Source organism: Dromaius novaehollandiae, chromosome 25 (assembly GCF_036370855.1).
Source record: "Dromaius novaehollandiae isolate bDroNov1 chromosome 25, bDroNov1.hap1, whole genome shotgun sequence".
Taxonomy (NCBI): Eukaryota; Metazoa; Chordata; class Aves; order Casuariiformes; family Dromaiidae; genus Dromaius; species Dromaius novaehollandiae.
Window position 1 is genome coordinate 4919732 of NC_088122.1, and position 16707 is coordinate 4936438.

Consider the following 16707-nt stretch of genomic DNA (forward strand, 5'->3'; position numbering starts at 1 on the left):
AGAAACATTCCTCCGTACAAAACCGTCTGCCCAGCTTTGTTTTTACAAATGCTGGGGAGAAAAAAAAAACACAGTTAAACGTGTCAGAGATGCAAAGAGAGCAGTTAAGCAAGCAACTGCCACTCAAAAAGCACACAAATTTGGGATCGTGCCTCTGTATGCACAGTGTGCATGCGTGTGCGTGCACGCGTGTGTTTAAATAAATGCATAAACAGTGTCCAAGCGTGCAGACGGGGAAGTCGATCCTGCCAACAGCAAACCTGAAGACACCTGGCTCCCTGCTCATCCGCACCCCGGTCCTCCGGCCGGCCCCGGCGCTATCCCCGCGCCTCTCCGCGCGCGCCGACGGATGCGCAGCACCCACGGGTGCTGCCGGGCGAACCCCAGGCAGCTGCTGCCCACCCGGCTCCCGGTGCCGCGAGCGGGCTCGGCGGTTGTGCGAGGGGGCCGCCAGAGCCGTCACCAAATACGCCGTGTTTCCTCAGGAAGTCGGGCCAGAAAACAAAAACAAACGCCGACACGCCGGAGACCTGCAAGCACCTTCCTCTGCAACGCTGCGGAGGGCTTCTTGCAAGGGACAGAGTTGCTTTCTGCAACGATCTTTGAAACCGCTGCGAGTGCAGCTCGTGTCACCGATCCAGCCAGCCCGTTCTCGCTCCCTCTTCGTAAGGTAGGGAAGAAAATTAAGTGAAGTGGTCAGGAACCCCCTTTCCAAGCGGTTAGAGGCAGTTCTGCATACACGCGCGCGGGGGGTGGGATGCACGAACACAACGGTACCAAAGAGCAAAAAGAAAGGAGGAAAAAAAAAAAAGCAGCCCCGCTGGCTCTTTTTTGCGAGCGTTTCTGCTTAATACTTGCTGATGCCGAAAAACCCGAGGTTGGACTCGCAGACGGCAGCGGAGCAAATGACCGGCTTTGTTCCATTGTGCAACGAGCACTTTCGACTTCTGCAAACGCGGGGGTCCCCCCCCGCGGCCCCGCTCCCCCTCCGCCGGCTTCGGCAATCCCCGGCGCGCCCACGCGCCCGGCCCGCGCGAGGGATGCCCTCCCCACCTCTCACCTCCGCCCGCCTCCGTCTGTTTTGCGAGATATTTTGAGACTGATGTAACACCTTCCTGTTCTCGCTTCCAAAGGAATTAAAGCATAACTGACCCCTTTTCCACATCAAAGCGAACCGAGACGCTCGCGCGGCGTGACATTTGAGGAGAGGGAACCCCGGGTTACCGCTCGCTTCGGTACAGGCTCCAAACATATCTACCGCTCGCGAACCCCAGGCAGCATCGCGTTTGCGCTGCCAACTTGTTTTTCCACCGCGGTGTGGGCTGAGGGCGAATCGGCCGCGCTGCGCCGAGGAGCGGGGTGCAAGTCTGTGTAAGGCGCTCCCGGCCTTCGCTGCTTCTGTCGCGCAAAATCAAAGTTCACCCACCCACTGCGAATTTCCTTTCCGCTTTTAAACGCGGCTTTAAAAATAAACGGGGGGGGAGGGGGAGACAAACCGAAGAGCCGGCAGGCACCGGAGGGACCCAGGCACCCAGGCACCCAGCGGCTGAGAAGCTGTAATTGGGTCATTACTTGTCCTTTGTTGGATTTGAATAATGTAGATTTAAGTGGTTATGTAAAATCCCCCATCTTAAGTCTCTGTATATAGTTTCTCAAGTAATGCCTCCGGCCTCCCCCGACAGCTGACAACAACTTAGGTGTCTCCTCATATCTGTATTTTCCCCTCTCCTTCCCCAGAGAATTAATTCTCCTCCTTTCCTCCCAGATTTAGAGAAACAAATCCAAAGTATGGAGAAATCCCAACACGAGCACTCGCCAGTGGGAGGTTAAACCTAAGAGACCCCGCGTTTCCAAAAGCAAACCCATGAGCAAGACAGGGAATTTGCCAGACGCAAATAACAACATCAAGCAACGTTTCATTTATTGCGTACTTCTACCAGGACATCAGTGTTTTCAAATTAAATAGCTGTTCTCACTCCCTCTGCTCTTCCACCTTACCAGCTCCAGGCTGAACCGATCTCAGGCCTGATCCAAGCCTGAGATCTCTTTTGCAGCACGGAAAGCCTCCAGCTGTTAATTTGGGGGAGAAGAGGGAATTCGACTCAATAAACTTTGCCAGCAGGATATCTCATACACGCTCATTCAAGACGGCCCTTCCTGACTGCAGCCCCGAACGTCCACCGAGGTGTAAAGCAAACTTTACAACCGCTTCGCTCCAAACAAAAGCGAGAGTTTTATCGTGGAGATGCAGGCGCTGCTCCTCGGCTGGAGCGGGGCATATGGCACCGCGTTAGCAGCTTCCAGCACTTCAGAGGCAGCAGCAGCAGAGACGGAAGGAGCTCCGGTAAAACCGAGAGCTGCTCGAGCCCAGCTGGCTCGTAATGCAGCTTCGGAGAGCTTCGACACTTTGGTTTTCACCCTTAATTCGGTGGCTGGAGCCGCGAGGGCCGGCAGGCAGCAAGAGCAGCCGCTTGCAGAGGAATCGGGCTGCAGGTCCTAGGCGACTGCTCAAGCCCCTGCCTACACTGCAACTTCTCCCCGAGTTAGAAAGCCACCATGACAACCAGCATCCCCGCAGCATATGGTTAATACTCTGCTAATAATCATGGCTGTTAACAGTATTTCACTTCTGCCAGAGACCTAGGCTGGCACACAGCCGCTTCCTCCTATCTAGCTTGGCAGGCTCCTCCCGCGGCACGGACGGGCCCGGCCTCGCGGTTCAGCGCCTGGGCTGCTCCCTCCTGTCCCCCCGCTCCCTCTGCCCGCCAGCGTCCCGGCCACCCTCCCTAGCCGTCCCCGAGCCTCCCGCGAACGCCGGCAACGCGGCACGGCCGAGACGGGGACGGCGGCACCAAGCTCACGCGACCCAGCATCTCCCAGCGTACAGAAAACATACATCTAAGCGCAGCTCTTACCGTACTCCTCCCATACCTACGTGTGTAACCTCAAAAACAGACAACTACGGGCCAAAGAATAACACATCAAAACCAAAGTGCGACAAAAAGGTTAAGCCAGCAACGCAAATCAATAAATGGGATGTCTTCTTGAAAGCTCTCCCCCAGATTTGCAAGCCCTGTCTGGATCCCTGCCACGGAGCAGTGGTGAAAGAAAGCTTACAAATTACCTGCACTTTGGGGCAATTATAAAAGACAATTTGTCCCGAGGCGGAGGTGAGCGCTCTGCTTTGCGCACCCCAAAGCGGCGATCGCTACGTAGCTGGGGGCTCGGCTCCGGCTCACTTCAATGCACATTACGGATTCCTTTGATTTTCACCCTTATTGGCAAATTACCCCGGCGCAAAGCTCTGGATGAGAGCTTTACAGCTCAATAACCACCCGATTTATTTATTTATTAAAGATGGCACGAGTCTTTCTTGGCCAGACCGTAAGCCCAATTTATAGCATCTCATATAGCCCTGCCCTGTAGCGACCCCCCCATGCAGCCTGTTACAGCCAGGACTTAAAATTCACTCCCTGCACAGCAAAGCACAGCAGAGCTGCACCACAAACTACCAGGGGCTGAACATATTTTCCCTAGAAAAAAGGAACTGAAATACTGATCTGAAGCAAATGCTTCTGGACTCCCTAAATCTCTCTCGTCTTCTCTCCAATCCACTGTCCTGAAGAGGACCCAATGCTCTACTCCCACTTATTCAAATAAAAATATAAATATACTTGATAGAGAGTTCTGTGGTCAAAGAGCCTTCATCCCGGTGACGCAGGGACAGCACGCCACGTAGCCGCCGCTGTGACATTCCCACACTGCACAACAGGTTTGCAAAACCAGCGCGAGCGCTGCCTGCTCTGCACTTGAGCGTTTTCTAGGAGATAGGCTAATACTGGCTTTATGCAAACTCAGGAGAAGGGTGTGCATGTGCAGAGAGGAGGGTTTGTGAAACAGATCTGGCTCCAATCCAGACTGCGTTGGAGCCCATCGGCCAATTTATCCTGGAGGGAATGTCTTCAAATCATTTGCTGGCGAATGACATTTGCAGGCCCTGATCCTGCAAGCAGCCGCCCCCGGTGCTCCTGCTGAATACGTAAGGCTTCCATGAATACAGGACAAATTCTGGTCCTTCTCCAGGTTTTCACCAACATAAAAGAGCTGGAATCGAACCCAAATTCAACCATTAGCTGTAGATTAACCTCCAAACCCAGAAACGTTCATGTAGAGAGGGAACAGGTCAGGACCTCTCTAGGGAACACAACTCTGAGCATGCAAATGAGGACGGTTCGTTAATTTTGAAAATAAAGTCTTGGGTTTCTTAAAGCTCCAAATGGTAAGTGGGATTCGGTTTTTTTCTAAGAGGGAGAGAGAAAGTAAGACGGGAGCTACTGCAGTCCTGAACCGGGAGCAGGTTATGGATTACTGACCCAAAGCGCAGTTCAAAACCTGGCACTCTCGCGCGTACGCGACGGCGGCTCCAGGACGGCTGCCAAGCGGCAGAACCTCTAAGATGAGAGGGGAAAAATAACCACACACCGCTCCCCAGTGAACCCTGAATGTGTTTCTATTTTTAAAAGCATACTGTCACCGCAGTCCCTCTACCAACTGTAAAATGTACTATTAAAAAAAATATCTATTTATATATATTGCTGTTAATTTAATGGAACCAACTTCCCTTCAGAAGCGGAAAACTAGAAGAATTTGTCCTTTCTTTCTGCAGGAGATTCGCTCTTATGTGGGATAGAGGCACCACCACGAAGCCTCCCTACCTCTCCGTGGACCGACACGAGCCCCAGCAGTACGAAAAGGTTTATTTCCCCCTTGCTAATCCTCTGCGCCCGGGTACAGAAGAGCCACCGAACTTCAGCGCTCTTTGCAGCAGTAACAGGTACAAGGAAAGCGGGTGCCCCGGCTTTGCTGCCCTTTTCCCCCGCTTTATTCCCCTCCCTTCCTCACCAAGGGGCACTAAAACCAGCTCGCAAGGGGCTGCGGCCCTGCGCCGGGGGACCCAGGCCCGCAGCTGGGCCGCGAATAGCCATTCCTCCTCCCGGAGCTGGTTTTTCTATCTTCACAGTTCGTTTGCTTATCTAAAAAGCAAGACACACACTCCCCGTGCCGTGAGGGAGCAGCACACGCCAGAGAACCAAAAAGAAAGTTATTTTCTTTTGAACCCAAGCTCCCCTTTCCACAAGGCACCTGCCAGCTACAGCTGGCTCCGGGGCCACGGACCCACGGCCTGGGCCGGGCGGCACGTCGCCGACTGCGCTCGGGACTAGTCCTTCCTCCGCCACGGAGGGGACGGACTCCTCTTCCCTCCGAGGTGCACGCACTTTTGGGGGGAAACGCTTAGGTTTTGTTACTTTAAATGCAACTAAAGGCTTCCAGGATTGAGAAGAACAGAAAGTGGGGGCAAAAGCGTCCAACTCCTGCAAAAATAACGCGCTGGAGAGCTTGGACAGCTTTCCAACCGAGATAGCATAACCTGTCGGAGCAAAAGTTTAATAGTCTGGATCGGGGAAGAGGAAAAAAGGCTGATTAATCAGCTTTCACTTCGGTCACGTCTTTGCGTTAGTTTTGTATCCATGGCTTCGGGAGCAGTTCTCGGGCCGCGTTTCCCCGTGAGCGTTTAAACAGGACACAGGCAACCACGCTGCGTTTCCAGCGCTTCCCATCCTCCCCCCAACCCCGCGAAGAGAGAAAAAAACCCTCTCCGCGCTCGACGCGAGGAAACCATACGCACTGGAGGGGAAGGAGGGGGGGAAGAGGAGGGGCAGAGGCTTCGCTTCGACTCGAAAATAAACAAGTTGCAGCACATGTGCCCGCGCGCAAACACACGGCCCATCTGAAAGCCATCACGTCCCGTCTCCGGGCTCCCGCTTGCTCCCTTGCGGCTCCGAAACGCCGCGGCCGAGCGGAGCCCCGGGCCCTTTAAAGCCCCCGGCCGCGCTCCTCACCATGCTGAAGTCCAGCAGGTCACTGAGCTCTTTGTCCGTCCCGACTGCAGCCATTCTCTGCTGCTGCTGATTCATACTCCCGCAGACTCGACAGCGGCAGCCCTGGAGAAGGCAAGGGGGAGGGGAAGAGATATTTTAATGACTCGAGCAAACTACCCACCCCATTGATGAATATTTAAAAGAGACAGGGCCGCGGAGAAAGGAGCGAGGGAAAAAAAAAAATAGAAAAAAAAAATCCTTTGCGTCGCCCCAGCATCCAACTTCGCCGCCGAGAGCACAGGCAAAGTCCTCACATAGCACCCAGAGGCAGGAACAAGCGCTCTATTGACCAGACACACTTGTATGTTAGTTTTTTTGCTGCCAATTCCACTAGTTCGGGCCAATTCTGTTCCTGGCGTGCGGCGAATGAAAAAAAAAAAAAAAAAGAAAGAAAAAAAAAAAGAGTCAACTCATTTATCAAAGGGTTCAGGCAAGTTATCACTCAGGCGCTTGTCTGGCTCGGCTTCGCCCCCTCTCCTTCCCCCACGCTCGCTCCCCGCGGGAGGCTCTCTTGTCCTCGCCTAGTTCTCTTTAAAAAATAGAAAGGGAAAAGAAAAAAAAAAAAAGGGTCTGATTTTGTGCCTTTTTCCCCCGACAGTTGCGGAGCACCTGCAGCTCCTTTTTGAGGGGGGCTGAATTTAGGGATGTGCAGGAACTTTAAAAAGCCAGGCCACAACTAGGGGGGACCGATCCCCTCTCCACCCCCCCCCCCCCCAAAAGGGACTGGGGCGGGGGGAAAAAAATTGTCTTCAGAGGGTACTGCAAAAATAAACCCCTCCAGGAAACCTTGCAAGATAGGTAAATATTATCCTTCCTAATTTTACAGATTATTTTTTTAAAGGGAGATTGATCTTTTTGGCTAACTCACTGTGATAGAAAAATATTTCTTTGGGAGGGAGGAAGAGAGGCCTGGGATGAGATAAAAGATTCCTTTTTTTTTTTCCCCTCCTCTCTCTCTCTCTCTTTTTTTTTTCTTTTTTTTAGGAGCTCATTCATGGTTATAAAGGGCAGCTGGCCAATAAATTTAACTCATTAATCATAAGCCTAAAAAAAAAAAAAAATTAATAAGAGAACTGCGTTCGTTCCAAAGCATTTGGAGGCTGTGCCGGCTCAGCCATCACATTTCAATGAAGTTAAAAAAAAAAAAAAAAAAAAAAAAAAAAAAAAAAGTTGAAATCAGCCCAGCATGTAAAAACCCTTTGCCACTATAAAAAACAGCCAGGGGATTTTTTTTTTTTTTAAAGCCCTTTTAGTTCAGTGTCAGCAATGCATCCGGCAATTATTTTTAAAGCAACTTCACCAACCTGGCTTTCTCCCCCCCCCCCGCCGCCGCTACACCGGCCCCGACCACCGCGGCAGGAGCGCCGGGCCCCGAGCGCCCCACGGGACCCCCCCGGCATCCCTCGAGCCGACCCCCCCCGGCGAAACCAGAGCAGCCCCAGACACCCACAGCCCCCGGGGGAGACCCGGAGCCCCCGGCAGCTCTCGCCAAGCCCCCAGACGACTTTAATCCACTCCAAAAATTCAGTATATTTTTTTTTCTTGCTTTTTTTCCTTCGTTTTTAACTCCAAATTAGCGTCCCAGGAAGCCAAAGTCCTGCCCTCGCCTCGCGGGAAGGGTTTTATTCGCTCGCCGGCTTCCGAAACGCAGAGGCCGCTCGAATCGTGACCCCGCGCGCCCGGGGCGGCCGTGGGGCGGCCGTGGGGTGGCTGGGGCCCACGGCCAGGCCTCTCTGCACCCCCCAGGCCCGGGCAGCGGCGGCCGGGGGGCCTGGCCGGGGTCTCCGGGCGGCTGCCGGCGGAGGAGCTGGGCCGGGCTAACGCGCAGCAGATGTTCGCTGCCCCCCTTCCCCGGCGCACTTCAACCTGAGACATTCGAGTTTCTTCCAGCAGAGCCGAGCTGCACCTTACCGCCTTGGACAAAGGCTCCTCTCCAGCAGCCCTACACTCCTCCCCCACCCCTTCCCCACTCCCTCCTTTCTGTCTCCTCCTCCTCCTTCCTCCAAAGCCCTTTCCCAAAACTCCAGACACGGCCTACAAAGCCCTGCTGCTCCGGGCACCGCCGCGAGCCCCCGCCAAGGCCGGACGCCTGGGCCCACCTCGGCCCGCCCCGGCGCCCGCCGCCCTCGCGCCAACGCGGGGCCGCGCGAGGGTCCCGCGGGGAAGGGGCCGCCCCGGCTGCCCCCCGAGGGGCCTCGGGGCGGCGGGGAGGGGGCTCACCCAGGCTGCCCCCCCCCCATGGAGAGGCAGCGGGGAGGGGGCCAGAGCAGGGTGCCCCAGGGCCGGGGGCCGAAGCAGGCCGCGGTGGGGGGGGCCGAGACGCGTCGCCCCCCGAAACGTCTCCCGGGCCGCGGGGAAGGGGCCAACGCAGGCCGAACCCCCCCGGTCCTGCCGGCCACGGGGAGGGGGCCGAGGCAGCCCCCCCCCCCAAAAAAGGTCCCGCAGAGCACAGGGTGGGGGCCAACACCCCCCCCCGGCTGGGGCAGGGGGTCGGCACAGGCTGCCCCCTCCGCCCTCCTGCTTCCCCCAACTTTGCTCCTGCCCCAGCAGCAGTTGGATGCCGAGGGGGGAGGACGAGGCCCCCCCGAGCCGGCGGCCCCCCCGGCCCCGAGCAGCGATGCACCAGCCCGGGACCCCCCCGGGCACAAAGGGCCCCCCCGAGCCGCTGCCCCGGGGGGAGGCAGCGCCCGCTGGGGCAGCGCTGAAGTTTGCAGCCGGGAACCGACCCCCCGGGGGGGGGGGGGAAGCGGGGACCCCCCCGACGGGGCGCGGGACCCCCGCCAGGCTGAGCCACCCCCCGAGGGGGGACCCCCCCCCCCCGGGGCTGCCCGTGCCTCCACGGCAGCGGCCCGCAGCAGCGCCGCCCCCCCCGGCTCCCCGGCAAACTTTGCCGAGCGCCGCCGCGGACAATAGAGCGGCCCCGGGCGCGGGGGTCGCCGCGGGCCGGCGGGGCAGACGCGGCCCCGGCGGGGCGGGCACCGCACCGGCACCCCCGACCCCCCCCCCCCCCCGCCGTTAACCCCTTCCCGGCCGCGGCCCCGCTCCAAGTTGGCGGCGGACAATAACTCGGCGGCCGCGGGGCTCCCCGCGGGGGCAGGTCCCCGAGGCGGCGGGGGGGGGGGGGGCCGGGGAGGGGGGGGGCAGCCCGAAGTTTGGCGGCGGGGGGGGGGCGGGGGGGGGCACCGCGGCGAAGTTTCGCGCAGTTCCGGAGCGGGGGGCTCCGCCGCGACCTTTAGCGGCCGCAGCACCGCGGGCAGGCGGGGGCAAAACGCGGCCCCCCCCCAGGCCCTCCCTTCCCGCACCGCCGGACCGGGGGGGGGGGGAGGTCGGTTGGGACGTTGTATATATTATATATTATATATATACACATATATACATTTTTTTACCTGTTCCGGGGCAGAAACGCATCCAAAGTGCGGGCGCGGGGGAGGGGAAGCGCATGAAAGTCCGCGGGCGCGGCGGCGGCGGGGGCTGCGGGGGGGGCGCGGCGGGCGGCTGCAGCCTGGCGCGGCGGCGGGCGGCGGCCGCGGCGCCCTGGGGCCGGCGGGCGGCGGCGGCGGCGCCTATTGTTCTCGCGCCGCCGGCGGATACAATGTAGCGAAGCGGCGCGTTCGCTCCGGCCCGGGCGGCGCGTTCGCTCCGGTCCGCCCCGCGCGAGGGCGCGCGCCCCCCCCCCCCGCCCGCCCCGGCCCGGCCCCCCCCCCCGCCTCGGCGCGCGCCGGGCCCTAGCGCTGCCGCCGCCGCTGCTGCTGCTGCTGGCGGCCCCGCTGCCTCCGCATGGTCCCCCCGCGGCGGCGGCGGCGGCGCGAGACGCGGCGCCCCCCCCCCCGCCCCGCGCTCTTCCCCCGCCCCCTCCCCTCGCAGCGGGGCTGCCGCTCGCGCGGCGCCTCCCCCCGCCGTATCCCTCCGCCGCCCGCCCAGCTGCGCCGGGGGGGGTTGTGTGTGTGTGTGTGTGTGTATGGGGGGGGGCGGCGCTGCCGTCGGGGCCCCGCGGCTCCGTTTCTCCCCCTCCCCGAGCGCCACGCGGGTGAAGCAGCAGGTGAAGGCGGGGGGAGCCCCGGGCTGCCCCGCCGCGGAGGGGGAGGGGGGCAGCACCTGTTGCAGCGCGACGTGCCCCGACGAGAGCCCCGGCAGCGCCCGGCCGGGGTGTGGGGAGAAGGGGAGCCCGGAGGGAGGGGGCGGGGGGGGTGGAGCCGGCCGGGGGGCGGGGCGGAGCGGGGGCAGGGGGACTATGTTTCCCGGCGGAGGGGGCGGGCGGGCGCGCGTGGTGCGGCCGCGGGAGGGGCGGGGGGCGGGGCGGGGGCCATGACGACATGGGAGCACCGGGAGATGGAATGATAAGGCCGCGGGGCAGCGTCCAACGGGAGGGCCCCGCGGCCCCGAGTGGCAGGCGGGGCGGCCAACCGGAGCGCGCCCTGCCCTCCGCGCCCCGCCCCCCGCCCGCGGAGTGCCGAGCCCGGGCGCTGCGGGGGCCAGCGGCGGCCGCGCTGGTTCACGTCGCCGCCCGCACTGCGCGCTCCGCCGAGGGGAGCCCCGACGGGGCGGGCGGGCCGCAGCCCCCCGGGCGGGAGGGGACCGGCCGGGCCTGCGAGCCCCTCGGGGCAGGAGAGTGCGGCTCGGCGCCGCCCCGGGCGGGCAGCTCTGGCCCCCGGGCCGTCCCGCGCCCTGTCCCCACTGCTGCCCCGGCCGTGGGGCAGCCCCAGGCCCGCCTGGGAGCAGGGCCCTGCCCCCTCAGACGGGCTCCTTCGGCGCTGCTTTCGGCCGGATCAGCTCTCCGGGTTGGGCTGCGCGTTCACCCGAGGCCGCGGGCACCGGGCACGCGGGCAGCAGGGAGGCGCTCGCCCCTTCCAGCAGCAGCTTGGGCCGATGGCGAACCCCCACGGCCAGGCCCTGCTCTCCCCCCGCCGTGTCCTCGCCAGTCCTCGGGGACAGTTTGGGAGGTTGCTTGCTAAAATACCACCGAACGCTTCAGGAGGCCGGAGCCGAGGGTGCTCGGTTCAGCGTGAGCGGAGGCTCTGGGCCCCGCGGCGTCTCTCTGCCCCGGCTCGCGCGTCCCATCGGCAGGGCTGCGGCCCGAACTGAGTTAATTCGGGCAGGTGCAAAAGCAGAAATTTGCATACGGCTGTTGTGGGTGCGGGCAGGGGGTTATCTAATCTCATAAAGTTTATGCCGGCGTCCGATGAGGGAAAGAGGTGGCGCTGGATTGCCGCGCTCCTCCGGATCGGACCGGGAGCGCCGCCGCGGGCGGCAGAGCCGGGAAGGCTGCGTGCCGCCAGCCCGCGCAGCAAAGGCGGGAGCTCTCCCGAGCCGGGGCCTGCTGCTTCCCGCTTATCCAACAGTGCCATTTCCAGCCTCAAAACCACCTCGACGCCGCTTTCGTTTTCGCTTTGCCCAACCCGGATCTGCAGCCAGGGCCTTGGGCCGGCTGGCACCTGCACCTTAAGGCCATTTTCTTTTTTTTTTAAAGGTGGAAAGAGTTGCCTGCGTTTAAATGAGGTCACCGACCAGAGACCCCCTCCTCTATAGCACCCCCGTGGTCGCTGACATTTAGCACCCCGGCTGCGCCAGGCCTGGGTTTGGGGCTTGCTCTGGCCTCCGCGGGGGACGATGGGGCGCCCGGAGCCGAGCTCGACTGCGAGGAGCAGCACGAGCATCTGCCTGATCCCCCTCTTCCTCCCGCTCTGCCTCCCACTTTCCGGGATGAGTCTCGGAGAATTAGAAGATTATACATTTGCCTAACGCAATTATATTCTAATTTGGTGCGTGCGGCCATAATTTCCCTGTCAGCCGTTGTAATTAAACCTCAGAGCCTGGATATCCTGTCGCTGGTTGCTCTGCGAAAACCACATGACAGAGAGCCGAAGCGGGTAGGAGCTGCGAGCGGGCGCCCGGAGGGTTTCCCTGCCGTCCACCTCCGGGATGCCTCGCGCTCCGCTTCGCAAGACGCCCGGCTCGTCTCCGCGACAAAGCCGCAGGGTTGCGTTCCTGCTTTGAGCTATTCCCGCTTCCTCGGGAGCTGGGTGTCTTTGCACATGCTGAAAAGGAAGTTTGGCTTCGGACGGGAGAAAGAAAAGCCCGAATTCACAGGGAGTTAAGTGGCTTCGAAGTTGGTTTGGGCTGTTTTCGCAGGAGGGCATGGGAAGATCGTGCAAGCTCAGCCCAGCCGCTCTGTCTTGGGGGGCCTGGTGGAGGCGATAGCAAAAAGGAGCCTTGAAGTCGGCTTTGCTCCAAAATCCCATCACCGCCGTTGCCCCGTTGCTGTTCCCACCCGAAGACGGGACCCCCGGAGGCTGCAGCACGGGCTGTGCCTGGGTGCCGAGCGTGCTGCCGGGCTCCTGCTCCCGAGTGTCAGCACCCCTGGAAGAAGCGTTTGTCTCTAAGCCGAGCAGTTCCCCCTTCCCGGACACGGCGGTCCTGCCGTTTCCCGTTTGGGGCTGTTTTGGCATGGAGCAGGGACAGGGAGGAGTAAGTAAAGCAGGTACCGCAGGGAGATGCGTCACCTCCCGCGTAGCCGCGCGCCGTGCAGACACCTCTACTCGACCGAGTTGTCCAGGCTCCCTTTAAATCCAGGACGGGCTCCGGCATTTCATGCATCCTGTTCACCCAAACTCGCTCCCACGGCACGTGGGACCTCCCCGTGGTGAGATCCGGTGGAGAAGCCTTGGCACCCTCCTAGCACTCCGCGGTGCAAGACGCGGGCACCTCAGCCCCTGCATGAATGGCTCAAAACGCAGCGCCGCTGCCTGCACAGCGCCCCGAGTTCTCCTTATTTCTGTGCCCTGGACCTTCGGGATGCGAATTGCAGTATTTTTGTCCTCTGCAACTGTTAGGGCTAATAACGCACAGTTAATAAATAAATAAACACGTGGAGCTGAGATTGTATCATAGTCCTCCGACTCCAAGCGCTGTGGCTTAAATAAAACATAATTTCACAATGGCTCTTGCAATACTCGGAGCTGGCGAAGCCAAGGGGAAAAAAAACGTTGCATAACGGAGGCTCCGGAGCACAAAGCAACCTGAGGGAGGGCCTGGAGACATTCCCCCGCGGGCAGGTTGTTCCCTGGTGCTCACCGCAAAGCTTCGTGGACAGCATGGACATGCTCTCAACCGAGCCTTGCTGGAAGAGGCCTTGGAGATCAAGAGGGTGTGGATCAAGGTGGACGTGCTTTCCCGTTGCCCATCGCCCTCGCGGCCTGGCTGGGATGCCAGACCCTCCAGCCACCCAGACACCCCTCCTAAGAGCCGAGAAGTTGCTCCAGACCGATGCCGTCGCTCCCCCCGAGCCACAGGCTGGAGGACAAGGTAAGTCGGTGGCTTGTTGAGGTAGCGCTGAGCTTAGGCCAGCGGCTCCGGCCAGGCACCGCTCCCTCTTTGGAGGAACAGGCTGTGTTGCAAAAGCATCGGTACCCGAGCGAAGGGCGTTGGGAGCCTGGCAGCGCTGCAGTGAGAGTGGCAACGTGCGGCGACCTTCCTCCTGCCCCTTGCAGGGCCGGAGCAGCTCGGCCAGTCTTGAGGTGTCTCCTGGAAGCCGCATGGACCCGTAGGAGATCCTCTAGGTCTGTCCATGATGGGTTTAGGATCATCCTGCCGGATCCCAGGGAAACGATGCCCAGGCTGAGTCCCTGAGGCTCCAGCAATCCCCATGTGCCGAACTCAGGGACTCAGCTCCTTGGAAACTCATGCAAAGTCCAACTCCGCTGACGTTGCTCTAGGCCCACTCGCGTCCCGCTCCTGGGGTCCTCCCGGAGACCCCCAGCAGCTCCGCTCGTGGAGGAGCCCCTGCGGCGCGGTGGCTGTTAGCTGTCGCTCAGAAAGGCAGGACACCGCCGGCCCCGGAAAGCAGGGCCATCGCGGCGGCTGCTGAATATTTCTGCAGGAATCGGACAAATCACACTGGGGCCAAACAAACATTTCTGCAGGAATCAGACAAATCGCACTGGGGCCGAACACGAGTTCAGCAACCGCCTCCACCTAACACGATTCCCCGTTTGCAGCATCGCGCCGGAGGAAACAAAACGCAATAAAATATCAATAAGCACCGGCGCTGCCGGCAGCCCGAGGGGGAGGCAGGGAAATATAACTGTGTTAAGCAAATGCAGCCAAAATGCACTCGAAACTAAAGGTACCCAGCAAAAATCCCAACTCATCACTAGATAAAATCGCCTTCCCCAAGGTCTCCGCTGCATCGCGCCGGCCAAGTCTCTCTGACAGCTTTCACGGCTACGGAGCGAGATACGTTCTGCCCAATTCCCATCAGGAGGAACAGATGCTTCGTTGCACTTTCGTTAGCCCGGTTTACTGTTCCCGGAAAACGCAGAAGGAGACAGAGGAGAAGTCCTCGCCCCTCCTGCAGCTCCAGAGCTGTGCAATGCTCCTGCCAGCCCGGCTCCCCGGCGCGGGGGCCAAGCCGAGCAGCGGGGTTTGGCAGAGAAGCGCTTTCTGCCCAAATCACGGCAGTGGCTTTGTGCAAACATGATCCCGCAAAAGTGCCACCTCCGGCAGAGCGGCCTTTTCCCCCTCCGGCTCCGCTGCTTCAGCTCGATATGGGGGTATTTCTGCATCATGGCGCCGAGTCGCTCCCGGCGCGGCAGTAGACTAGACGGAGGCTGCTCGAAGGCGGCTTTTGGGCGGGTTGTCCTGCCGCCGAGGTCCCCCCGCCCCGTCGCTGTCCCCGCGGCACCTCCTGGCACTGGGAGGAGAGCGGGAGCTTGGAGGGAAAGGCTCGTCCTTGGCCGGGAAGGCCGGGTTTGGCCAAGGCAAGCGTTGCAGCAACACCTGGGGGAGGTCCGGCCCCCGCTGCAGTCTCCCGGCAGCTCATCTCCGCCATCCGCCGTTTCCTTTGGAGTCTCCCGGCTCCCTGTTACAAAACTGAAAATGAATGAAAGTTCAGTTCAGTTCAGTCCCAGTCGAAAAAAAAGGCTTTAAAAAAAAATTACAGATATTTTAGAAAAATCCCCATCCTGCTGAAATTTCCTTTGGCCGGGACTGCGTTTCCCGGGCGGGCTGCGGGAGAGGAGATGGATGGGCCAGGACCACCCAATGGGGCCGGGTGTTGCCCCTGGAGACCCTGCGTCCGTGCACAAAATCCCCCAAATCAGGGCAGCGGGGGCTGCAAGGAGCAGGACCGCGGGGTCCATCATCCGGCCAGTGCCAAGGTCCCCGTGGACCATCTCGACGGTGCCCCCCTGCCTCCCCAGGGAGGCTAAGAAATAAACCCGGAGGCGTGTCGCTCCCTCGGGACCCCCGGAGCGTCGCCGACGGAGGATGCTCCGGCGGATGCTCCCAACGGGAGCCGCCACGCGGCCTGTCCCCGGTCCCCAGCGCGGTGGCCGGGGGCCGGCAGGGCTGGAGCCGCCTCGCTGAGCCGCCAGCCCCGGTGCGGGCGTCGGGCCGCGGGTGCCGGGCTCGGGCGGCGGTTTTAGCCCGCCTAAACCGGGGCTTCGTGCTGGATCCCGGCGACTTTAAGGAGCGAGTTCGAGTTCATATTTGCATTTAGTCACAGTGTGAGTCAGACATTCCAGCCCGGGCTGCCGAAATACCTCAGCTCTGACTTCTTATTTCCCAGTGCAGCTTGGGTTTTTTTTCCCCCTTCTCTTTCCCTTTCTCCTCTTTTTCCTCCCTTTCTCGCTCTCCCTTTCCAGCCGGCCCCAGCTTCGAAGGCAGGTTCCCTGGGGCTGGGCAGTCGGGTCCCCGTCGCCGCGGGCCGGACCCTCCGGAGAGGGGTTGGCGCTGGGGGAGCCACGATGCAGAGGGGATGGTCGCGGGCAGCCCACGGAGTTCATTTTTTTCTGCAAAGCCGAGGAGGGGGTTAAACCCAGCCGGCTGGCCCAGACGTGGAAGGGGTTGAGCCCTGGAGCTGCTCTTGTCCCAAATTCCCCCGTGGTGGCGGGGAAACGGGGGAGCCCGGAGACCCGCCGGAGCCACCCGCACTGCTGGGGCAGCTCTCGCCCCCGGGCTGGTCCAGCACGGAGCAAACGCGGCAGAAAAAGGGGGCGAAAACAGGGGCAACCCCCAGGGAAAAGCCCAACGCGGCCGCTCTTCCGCGGCGGGCTACGTCCTGGGCTTGCCCAGGTTTATCCGGCCTTGGGAAAGCACTTGCTTTTTCATGTTTTCAATTAAAAAAGCAGACCTGGAGCTCTGCCACGGTCCGCGCGGCCGAGGGAGCTCCCGCACGCGGCGGCTTTGCCATGCAGTGAGCCGCCCCCCCCAGCCGGGCTTTTATAGCCTCCCCCGGGAACCAGGCACCCGGAGCAAAATCCCTCGGGAGCCCTGGAAAAGCCCAGGGATGCTGGCAGCGCTTTGCTAGAGCCACGAGGCCAGACCAAATCCACGTGTTTGGGGCGAGCGGGGGCTGGCGGGACCCATGTTGCAGGGGGGGGACCAGCACCCGCCGCGCGAGGCAGCACCCATTGCACCGGGGCCGCGGCCGTGTCGCCGGGAGAGGGGCCGCGGGGCTGGGGGGAGCCGCGGGGAAGGAGCTATGCCGAGTATTTGGACAGCGGGGCAGTTTTGTTTTTGGTTTCCTGCATGATGCATTCCACATGGAGTTGCATCACGCACAGCTGTTACATCACTTTAGCCAGGAAATTTAAAACAAGTGGTCTCTGCTGGAAATGGTGGTTTAATTATGAGTGTGGACAACAACAACAATGGAGGAGAAAAAAAAACACATTGAAATGCTTTTTTTCTTTCTCTTTTTGGGAAAAAAAAGCCTCATTCTCGCGTTTCAGCCACTTTGTCCCCAGTTCCCTCCCAGCCTGGTGTGCCA

The 16707-nt window shown here is 60.9% G+C and overlaps 1 protein-coding gene across 13 annotated transcripts in view; it reads right to left on the minus strand.

The window, feature by feature from the left end:
- TCF3 (transcription factor 3) overlaps positions 1-10056 on the minus strand; it is an 80160-nt gene extending 70104 nt beyond the window's left edge. For 9 of the 13 annotated variants that reach the window (XM_064497203.1, XM_064497201.1, XM_064497194.1 and 6 more), the window contains exons 1-2: positions 9326-9616; positions 5901-6002 (exon numbers count right to left, since the gene is read on the minus strand). In XM_064497203.1, the coding sequence (XP_064353273.1) occupies positions 5901-5975 (75 nt within the window). In that variant the 5' untranslated portion in view covers positions 5976-6002; positions 9326-9616. Of the gene's footprint in view, positions 1-5900; positions 6003-7850; positions 7873-9325; positions 9617-10034 lie in introns of those variants that run through there. The other 4 variants (XM_064497202.1, XM_064497196.1, XM_064497193.1 and 1 more) reach the window with 3 other exon arrangements.
- Between the last annotated feature and the right edge of the window lie 6651 nt (positions 10057-16707).